This window comes from Oncorhynchus gorbuscha, linkage group LG16 (genome assembly GCF_021184085.1).
Source record: "Oncorhynchus gorbuscha isolate QuinsamMale2020 ecotype Even-year linkage group LG16, OgorEven_v1.0, whole genome shotgun sequence".
NCBI lineage: Eukaryota > Metazoa > Chordata > Actinopteri > Salmoniformes > Salmonidae > Oncorhynchus > Oncorhynchus gorbuscha.
In genome coordinates this window covers 80,223,506-80,234,361 of record NC_060188.1, presented here as the reverse complement: position 1 = coordinate 80,234,361, position 10,856 = coordinate 80,223,506, and the positions used below count along the sequence as shown (strand labels likewise).

The 10,856-nt window shown below is 46.3% G+C and overlaps 1 protein-coding gene across 2 annotated transcripts in view; it reads right to left on the bottom strand.

Moving 5' to 3' along the window:
* The window catches only part of LOC123999163 (phosphatidylinositol transfer protein beta isoform-like), a 41,340-nt gene that overhangs the window by 10,814 nt on the left and 19,670 nt on the right, over window positions 1-10,856 (bottom strand). For both annotated transcript variants that reach the window (XM_046304648.1, XM_046304647.1), the window contains exons 3-6: window positions 10,178-10,323; window positions 8,192-8,283; window positions 7,526-7,533; window positions 5,956-6,114 (exon numbers count right to left, since the gene is read on the bottom strand). In XM_046304648.1, the coding sequence (XP_046160604.1) occupies window positions 5,956-6,114; window positions 7,526-7,533; window positions 8,192-8,283; window positions 10,178-10,323 (405 nt within the window). The remainder of the gene's footprint in view (window positions 1-5,955; window positions 6,115-7,525; window positions 7,534-8,191; window positions 8,284-10,177; window positions 10,324-10,856) is intronic.

Sequence of the window (10,856 nt, the reverse complement as noted above, 5' to 3'; positions counted from 1 at the left end):
CGGAGAGAACACCCACACAGAGAAACTCATGACATGGAGTTGTATATATACTATTGTTCATTGAGTTAATAGTATCTGGAATGAAGCCGCTCCATATTTCTTGATTTTCACATATTGTGTGTAGAAGCAGAAGAGTGGATGATATGACGCTCTGGGGAACAGAGATCAACGCCATGCCCTTATGATGCAGGAAAGCCATTGGAGCAGCATGATGGCAGGCGCACACACAACCACACAGAGGCTCTCCCCTTGTCCCCATTTGTATCCGTCAGGCCTGTGTGTGTACCTGCAGCAGATGGCCCCTCCGATTAAGGCGTGGCCCTACCGCTGATCCCCTAGTGTTATTACATGGCTGCTGTGGGTACTGTACAGGAGTCACTGCACTTTAGTCCTGGTACACTACCGGCTGAGTGGTCAGTCAGTATTATACATGAGACTAACACTACAGACACAGTATCCTGACTACAGACAGAGAAGAGCATGGTTTCTCAGCTACACTGCTTGGGGACACCCATCCATTTTGTTCTAGTCATTGGCTGCGGTCCAAACACTTAAAAAGACACACCCTCGTCCACCTTATGCCCTTGGGGGAATCCCCGTCGCCATCTTGGAGGGTGGTCCAAATGATTAGCCAAGCAAAGGAAGTTTACAACGTAAGGCCTCTGAGCCCCTGTTTTTAGTCGGCTTTGTGAGTGTACAATTATGTTCGCTCCGGGCCTGAAACTCCCCCATAATTCAATTTACGACGATTGTACATCTGCTAAGAAAAATCTGCAAAAACTTAAAAACAACAATGGAGAAGTCAACATACAAGTGTAAGTAAAAACAAATACAAATAAGCTAGAAATGTTGCTACTACGTAAAAAGTAAATATGTTTGCTTTTGTATGCTTTTGGAAATTGTAGGAAAAAAATGTTTTTCCTTCAGAAGTTCCCGCTAGGCAGGCTAACGTTAGCTAGCTATCATACAGCAGGCGTATATTAATAATGATATATTTAATATAAGTAGTCAGGCACTCATAATTGACTGTAGCGCATATAAGCACCCACAATCTACCGTTGGCTGAAAACACAATCATCACAGGATGATCGAGTGACGAATTTCCAGCCGAGGGCGGTCCATTTAAAACTCATTCCTTCCTCCCTCGCCCTGCAAGTGTATACTTGTCAGACGCCATGATACATCATCAGAAGTGTCCACTTAATATGAGGGCTGAGGGGATAGGGTGTGTCTTTAAAGTGTTTGGACCGCAGCCATTGATGTACTGAATCAGATGTGAGCGCTGTGCACCACCAGAGGGCAGCTCTCTGAAAGACACACCACTCCGAGTTTTGGTCAGTTAGGGAAATAAAAGTGCTGAAACATGTTGGCTCACTATTTATAAAGAAGATGGAGAACAAGCTATAGGATGAAAATTACTGGAGTTTTGGTGTAGATACAGACGACTAGTGCTAGATAACACTACCTATAGTAACAAAACATTTATAAAAATGTACAAATTTATACTTTGAGTCAAATATCGATTGTCCCAAAAATGATATTGCGATACGTAATTTTATCCATCACTACTACACAGGGTCAAGTCTAGGAGCAGAAATCTCCGGATTAAGCTGTTATGTTAGGTTCTGTACAATATGGCACGTCAGCGGTATGTCAGTAAAGTGGCTTGCGCAGGCCTATCCTCTGGAGGACAGGAATGGGCTGCCAGGCTAACAGCAGCAGACACAGGACTAGGAATGACACTAGACTGGCAGGCTAACAGCAGCAAACACAGGACTAGGAATGACACTAGACTGGCAGGCTAACACCAGCAGACACAGGACTAGGAATGACACTAGACTGGCAGGCTAACAGCAGCAGACACAGGACTAGGAATGACACTAGACTGGCAGGCTAACAGCAGCAGACACAGGACTAGGAATGACACTAGACTGGCAGGCTAACACCAGCAGACACAGGACTAGGAATGACACTAGACTGGCAGGCTAACACCAGCAGACACAGGACTAGGAATGACACTAGACTGGCAGGCTAACAGCAGCAGACACAGGGCTATGAATGACACTAGACTGGCAGGCTAACACCAGCAGACACAGGACTAGGAATGACACTAGACTGGCAGGCTAACAGCAGCAGACACAGGACTAGGAATGACACTAGACTGGCAGGCTAACAGCAGCAGACACAGGACTAGGAATGACACTAGACTGGCAGGCTAACAGCAGCAGACACAGGGCTAGGAATGACACTAGACTGGCAGGCTAACACCAGCAGACACAGGACTAGGAATGACACTAGACTGGCAGGCTAACAGCAGCAGACACAGGGCTAGGAATGACACTAGACTGGCAGGCTAACAGCAGCAGACACAGGACTAGGAATGACACTAGACTGGCAGGCTAACACCAGCAGACACAGGACTAGGAATGACACTAGACTGGCAGGCTAACAGCAGCAGACACAGGACTAGGAATGACACTAGACTGGCAGGCTAACAGCAGCAGACACAGGACTAGGAATGACACTAGACTGGCAGGCTAACACAGCAGACACAGGACTAGGAATGACACTAGACTGGCAGGCTAACACCAGCAGACACAGGACTAGGAATGACACTAGACTGGCAGGCTAACAGCAGCAGACACAGGACTAGGAATGACACTAGACTGGCAGGCTAACAGCAGCAGACACAGGACTAGGAATGACACTAGACTGGCAGGCTAACACCAGCAGACACAGGACTAGGAATGACACTAGACTGGCAGGCTAACACCAGCAGACACAGGACTAGGAATGACACTAGACTGGCAGGCTAACACCAGCAGACACAGGACTAGGAATGACACTAGACTGGCAGGCTAACAGCAGCAGACACAGGACTAGGAATGACACTAGACTGGCAGGCTAACACCAGCAGACACAGGACTAGGAATGACACTAGACTGGCAGGCTAACAGCAGCAGACACAGGACTAGGAATGACACTAGACTGGCAGGCTAACACCAGCAGACACAGGACTAGGAATGACACTAGACTGGCAGGCTAACACCAGCAGACACAGGACTAGGAATGACACTAGACTGGCAGGCTAACAGCAGCAGACACAGGACTAGGAATGACACTAGACTGGCAGGCTAACAGCAGCAGACACAGGGCTATGAATGACACTAGACTGGCAGGCTAACAGCAGCAGACACAGGACTAGGAATGACACTAGACTGGCAGGCTAACACCAGCAGACACAGGACTAGGAATGACACTAGACTGGCAGGCTAACACCAGCAGACACAGGACTAGGAATGACACTAGACTGGCAGGCTAACACCAGCAGACACAGGACTAGGAATGACACTAGACTGGCAGGCTAACAGCAGCAGACACAGGACTAGGAATGACACTAGACTGGCAGGCTAACAGCAGCAGACACAGGGCTATGAATGACACTAGACTGGCAGGCTAACACCAGCAGACACAGGACTAGGAATGACACTAGACTGGCAGGCTAACAGCAGCAGACACAGGACTAGGAATGACACTAGACTGGCAGGCTAACAGCAGCAGACACAGGGCTATGAATGACACTAGACTGGCAGGCTAACACCAGCAGACACAGGACTAGGAATGACACTAGACTGGCAGGCTAACACCAGCAGACACAGGACTAGGAATGACACTAGACTGGCAGGCTAACAGCAGCAGACACAGGACTAGGAATGACACTAGACTGGCAGGCTAACACCAGCAGACACAGGACTAGGAATGACACTAGACTGGCAGGCTAACACCAGCAGACACAGGACTAGGAATGACACTAGACTGGCAGGCTAACACCAGCAGACACAGGGCTATGAATGACACTAGACTGGCAGGCTAACACCAGCAGACACAGGACTAGGAATGACACTAGACTGGCAGGCTAACAGCAGCAGACACAGGACTAGGAATGACACTAGACTGGCAGGCTAACAGCAGCAGACACAGGACTAGGAATGACACTAGACTGGCAGGCTAACAGCAGCAGACACAGGACTAGGAATGACACTAGACTGGCAGGCTAACACCAGCAGACACAGGACTAGGAATGACACTAGACTGGCAGGCTAACAGCAGCAGACACAGGACTAGGAATGACACTAGACTGGCAGGCTAACAGCAGCAGACACAGGACTAGGAATGACACTAGACTGGCAGGCTAACAGCAGCAGACACAGGACTAGGAATGACACTAGACTGGCAGGCTAACACCAGCAGACACAGGACTAGGAATGACACTAGACTGGCAGGCTAACACCAGCAGACACAGGACTAGGAATGACACTAGACTGGCAGGCTAACAGCAGCAGACACAGGGCTATGAATGACACTAGACTGGCAGGCTAACACCAGCAGACACAGGACTAGGAATGACACTAGACTGGCAGGCTAACAGCAGCAGACACAGGACTAGGAATGACACTAGACTGGCAGGCTAACAGCAGCAGACACAGGACTAGGAATGACACTAGACTGGCAGGCTAACAGCAGCAGACACAGGACTAGGAACTAGGAATGACACTAGACTGGCAGGCTAACACCAGCAGACACAGGACTAGGAATGACACTAGACTGGCAGGCTAACAGCAGCAGACACAGGACTAGGAATGACACTAGACTGGCAGGCTAACACCAGCAGACACAGGGCTATGAATGACACTAGACTGGCAGGCTAACACCAGCAGACACAGGACTAGGAATGACACTAGACTGGCAGGCTAACACCAGCAGACACAGGACTAGGAATGACACTAGACTGGCAGGCTAACAGCAGCAGACACAGGACTAGGAATGACACTAGACTGGCAGGCTAACAGCAGCAGACACAGGACTAGGAATGACACTAGACTGGCAGGCTAACACCAGCAGACACAGGACTAGGAATGACACTAGACTGGCAGGCTAACACCAGCAGACACAGGACTAGGAATGACACTAGACTGGCAGGCTAACAGCAGCAGACACAGGACTAGGAATGACACTAGACTGGCAGGCTAACAGCAGCAGACACAGGGCTATGAATGACACTAGACTGGCAGGCTAACAGCAGCAGACACAGGACTAGGAATGACACTAGACTGGCAGGCTAACACCAGCAGACACAGGACTAGGAATGACCCTAGACTGGCAGGCTAACACCAGCAGACACAGGACTAGGAAATTCCACCCCCACCCCTTCCAGCTTGGGACTGCAAGGCCTGACACACTTCAGAATCATTTTTCTAGCTCATGTTGACCAGTAGTGTGTGCCAAAGAAAGTAGTTTACTCTAGCCACAAAATTAAGGAAATTGGAAAATAGCCTTACCGAACCCCCCCCCCCTTCTAATTTCCTTAAATATGTGGCTAGAGTCAAATACTTTCAAGCAATAAACATTTCAGAACAACTACTAGTCAAATAAAACATGGGAGAGATGCCGAATTTTGGCAAAGAGATTTATTTATAGACTATTTGTTTCAAATGTGTTAGCCAAACCGAAAACTGCAGATAATACTAGTGCCTCCCCCGTGATCAAACCGACATAAAATGAAACACAGCCTAACATGATCAGAAATCTCAACTAGCAAGTCGCAGCAATGAAGAATTGAGTGAGTGCACACTCATGCGAAAGGGGGGGGATCCTGGCAGGGAGGTAGACTGGCAGAGACATCCAGTCAACATGCAGTGACACAACTCCTCCACGTGGGGGAGACAAATACCCTGGTGACATAACCATCAGTGCCTGGGACAGGGGAAAGACTACATTACCGCTTGGGAAAAGAGCCATCTTGATGTCACTGATCTAACATGGCTGAGTGGTTAAAAACTCACTGCTTTAGCCAATATAGTGATGTCAGGTCTGATGCGCAATAGAGGACTGATCAATTTTTTCAAATAGTGTTCCACGTATTCAACTAGTGTGTGTGAGCGTACGCCCACTCACCCCATGGGCCACCACATCTTTGTCTGCGATGTCGATGGGAATCACCTCCACTGTCTTCCACGTAGGACCATCCAAGTCGTGCACGTTTTCTAGAGTTCCCATGTCAGGTTTGTGCCACGTCTCAATCTTTATCAGGAAGTCATCTTTCATATACTCGTTCTGGAGGGAGAGGAGGAGAAAAGAAAAGTGAGCAATGAAAGAAAAGGAGACAAATCGAATCTCTGTCCATGTTTTAATCTAGCCTGGCAAAGCATAAATTCATTCTTGCTGATGTGGGTCAGGATGGCGGCCATGTTGGGTGTACCATTCCAAATGGTTGATAAGTTGATTCTATGGATTCTGTGGTGGGAAAGAAACTAATTCCAAGAAGGCTTTAGTGTTCACTTCCTCTATATAGTGGCCTTAAAATGTCAGCCAATTGCAAGCTTGAGAATGCCTTGAATGGAGAACCAATGGGAATCTCATACTGAGAAAGTCTTGCATGGAGTCCTGGGATGCCTAAGGCCTATTTAAACCCCACAGCTAAGCTAATTAACTGATTATCTGTTTGGGCTTGTGGGTGCAGTCTAATGCTACAGTATGTTGTTGAATAGTACTAGTCACTGGTCATTTCCCACACCTGTCCAGTAAACCCTTTACATACTGCACAGAGAAGTGATTTATTACTGGCTCATTATCTTTCAGACACTAAAAACCTAGCTAGGCAGAAATCTAGTTTCCTCTGGTTTGGCTTTAAAGATCCTATCACTCCTCTATCTTAAGACATATAGGCTGTGAGAACTGGTTAGAACATGTTCTCATTCGTATGTTTTTTTCTATGGAATTGGAACCAATTACCCCTTATCTCTTTTGTAAGCTCGCCTCCCCCTTAGAGGGGTAAGCAGTTCATTGTGTAAATTACTTATATAAAGACTGATTGTAAAAAATCTTTGCGATCCGCTGTGGTATATGCTGAGAATTCCTTTCCAGTATGTCCTGAAGGTTACTCTCCGGGTTCATCCTGAGAGTGATATTCCTTGCAATTGCTTGAATAAACCTCTTATTGCTGATAGATGACTTCTGCCTAATTCCTCAAACAAGTTTTCCCTCAACAGGCTGAAACGGCATGGCTGGTTAGTGCACTACTTCACTCTGCCTAGCTAACTGTGGTGTGATAGCATTAGCAACATAGCTAGCTACACAACGCCACCACGCCATAAGTCACTAATGGGATCGAGTGTCTCAAATACATTCACACAACAAACCTAGCCCACACAGACAATAGCTGGGGGAATATGAGAAAGGGAGATACCTAGTCAGTTGCACAAGAACGCATTTCAACCAAAATATGTCTTCCGCATTTAACTCAACCCCTCAATCAGAGAGGTGAGGGGGGCTGCTTTAATCAACGTCATCGGCGCCCGTATAGCAGTTTTTGGGGATTAACTGCCTTGCTCAAGGGCAGAAGAGCAGACTTTCCCACCTTGCCGGCTCAGGGATTCGAACCAGCGACCTTTCCGTTACTGGCCCAACGCTCTTAACCGCAAGGCCCCAGTGTGCATGTGTTTGTGTCAGTTCACTCACAACTCACCGTTATAACTGCCGCAGATGGAGAAAACAAGCAACAGAAGAAAAAGGGAAACAGTTTACTTTCAATAAAATAATCAGTGACAAATTACAATGTAAGCCAGTACCTTGCCAGAAGATGCCGACCCTACCGTTATGCTTGTTAATACTGAGCGCAATCATGGTTACATTAAGACACATTTGAACCCGACGTGCGATATGGGATGGAAAACGTACCTCAATGCAGGGATGGGATATGCCACTGTACTCCAAATTGTACCTTTATCCACACTGCTACGTCGAGAAGACTGAAATACTGCTATCATTTTGCAATGGCAGTGTCGGCCAATCAGCTCCTTTTGTTCAACGTGACCTGCCATTCCATAATGGCTGCTGTGGGTACTGCTAGCTAGCATGAGGATGAAAGAAAAGCAGTTTTTCTTCGTGATGAAGCAGTGTGGATAAAGGTAACATTTGGAGTACAGTGGCATATCCCATCCCTGCATTGAGGTATGTTTTCCGTCCCATATCTTGCACTGGCTCCAGTGTCTTAATGTTATCATGATTACGTTCCAACCCCAGTGCAGCTGATCGTAAACCAACGTAACAGTAGGGTTGGTATCTCCTTGCAAGCCAGTCCCAATCAGAGATGGGCTCAATTGAGTGTTTAAGCTAGAGTTCTGGTACTCACCGGTGCGACAGTATGGGTAGGCATTCCAGGCTTTTTCATGGAAAACTAATGCTCCCTCTGGTGCAATATACCGCAACCAGCCTGGGACTTTACTGCAAAGAGAGAGAGAGAGACAGGAGTCAATCAGCTGAGTGTATATGGCTGCATTTACAAAGGCAGTCCAACTCGGATCTTTTGACCAATCAGATCATCGCTTTTGCCAATAATTGACTCTTGGCTAAGCCCCAACCCTTTGATAATTGTCACTACCTTGGTCAATATTTTCCCTGGAAGCTCAATTGCCCATCACAATGACCTCAAACTGTGTTTCTAATACACAATAAAAAATAAGCAGACTACCCCTTGCTAATCAGGAGACTCTTGGGTATGTTGTGGTGGACTGTAATTACAATTGCTTCACGGGAACATGGTAAAATGTATTTTAGTAGGCCTCCCGAGTGGGGCAGTGGTCTAAAGCACTGCATCGCAGTGCTAGCTGTGCCACTAGGGTTCAAGCCCAGGCTCTGTCTCAGCCGGCCGCGCCCGGGGTACCCATGGGACGGCACACAATTGGCCCAGCGTCATCAGGGTTAGGGGAGGGCTGGCAGGGATGTCCTTATCCCATCGCGCACTAGCGACTCCTGTGGCGGGCCGGGCACAGTGCATGTTGACACGGTTGCCAGGTGTACTGTGTTTCCTCTGACACATTGGTGCAGTTGGTTTCCGGGTTAAATGGGCATTGTGTCAAGAAGCAGTGCGGCTTGGTTGTGTTTCGGAGGACGCAAGGCTCTCGAACTTCGCATCTCTCAAGTCCGTACGGACGTTGCAGCGATGAGACAAGACTGTAATTGGATACCACGAAGTTGGGGAGGAAAAAGGGGGAGAAAAATAATAAAAATCTATTTTAGTGCGGATAGCCACTGGATGGCCTGGAATGCGCTGTTAGCATGCAGTCAAAGTTACTAACCACTTTTGGAGCCAACTAGTGCTCTCAAATCGAATCCTGACATTGAAAGCAGATGACATCCAGTGCATTCGGAAGGTATTCAGACCCCTTCCCATTTTGCTAGGTTACAGCGTTTTTAAAACACTTTTTTCATTTTTTTATAATTCCCTCAATCTACCCACAATACTCCATAATGACAAAGCGAAAACAGGTTTTAAGAAATGTTGAGTCTCATAGCAAAGTGTCTGAATACTTATGTAAATAAAGTATTTCCGTTTCTTATATTTTTTTCAAATACATTTTCAAAAAATTCTAAGCATGTTTTTGCTTTGTCATTATGTGTAGATTGATGAGGGGGGAAAAAAACAATTTAATACATGTGGAAAAAGTCAAGGGGTCTGAATACTTACCGAATGCACTGTACAATTGGAGAAAACATGATATATTAACTGGCTAGCTAGCTAATGTTAGCAATGTTTTCAATTATGGTCAATGAGACAGAGCTAGCTAACCAGCTCTGCATTTCATGACTCACAGTCGCAAGTACCCCTGCTGCGCTGTAAAATTATTTAGCCATTTGAACAATCCTTTTTTTAAAAGTAAATTCAGTTTTTGCCATTGTCCTCATTGGTTTACATGCATTTGAAACAAGAGCTTATCTGAGGAGAGGGGACTCTAGCTTGTTTAACAATCAATTGGATTGGTTGCCCACAATTCTGGGGAGGGCCTTAGCGAAGGGTCAATTAGGCAAAACGCAGCCTTATTGCAGGGTTTCCCAAACTCGGTCCTGGGGCCCACCCTGGGAGCACGTTTTGGCTTTTGCCCTAACACTACATAGCTGATTCAAATAACCAACTCTTCATCAAGCTTTCATTATTTGAATCAGTTGGGTAGTGCTAGGGCAAAAACAAAACATGCACCCAGGGCAGGCCCCAGGACAAAGTTTGGGAAACCTTGCATTTGTGTGTATGTGTGTGTGTCTGTATTCTCCTCTTCATCCTCACCCAGTGTATGCATCTCTTAGGTGGCAGATGTATGTCTGTGTGCATGTACTACTGTACCTCTTCAGATGGTAAACTTTATGTGTGTACTGTCCCTTCTCTCCCTCTTCCTCATAGGGTTCATTTATCAGCACCTCAATGCCTTCACCTCCCCCCGTCTCATTCTTACTGGCCTCAGCTACGGTGAACAGCTGACCAACTTGGTACTGCAACACAGAAAAAGAAAGCACAGAGAAGCTGGTCACATAATATACACACTGACAAGAAAAAGCATGTGAACCCTTTGGAATTACCTGGATTTCTACATAAATTGGTCATCAAATTTGATCTGATCACAACAATGGACAAACATAGTGTGCCTAAACTAATAACACACAAATACATGTATTTTTCTTGTCTATATTGAATACATAATTTAAAACATTCAGAGTAGGTTGGAAAACGTACAGTTGAAGTCGGAAGTTTACATACACTTCGGTTGGAGTCATTTAAACTAGTTTTTCAACCTCTCCACAAATTTCTTGTTAACAAACTATAGTTTTAGAAAGTCAGTTAGGACATCTACTTTGTGCATGACAAGTAATTTTTCCAACAATTGTTTGGAAAAATTCTGACCCACAATTCCAGTGGGTCAGAAGTTACAATACACTAAGTTGACTCTGCCATTAAACAGCTTGAACAATTCCAGGAAATGATGTCATTTAGCTTCTGATAGGCTAATTGACATCATTTGAGTCAA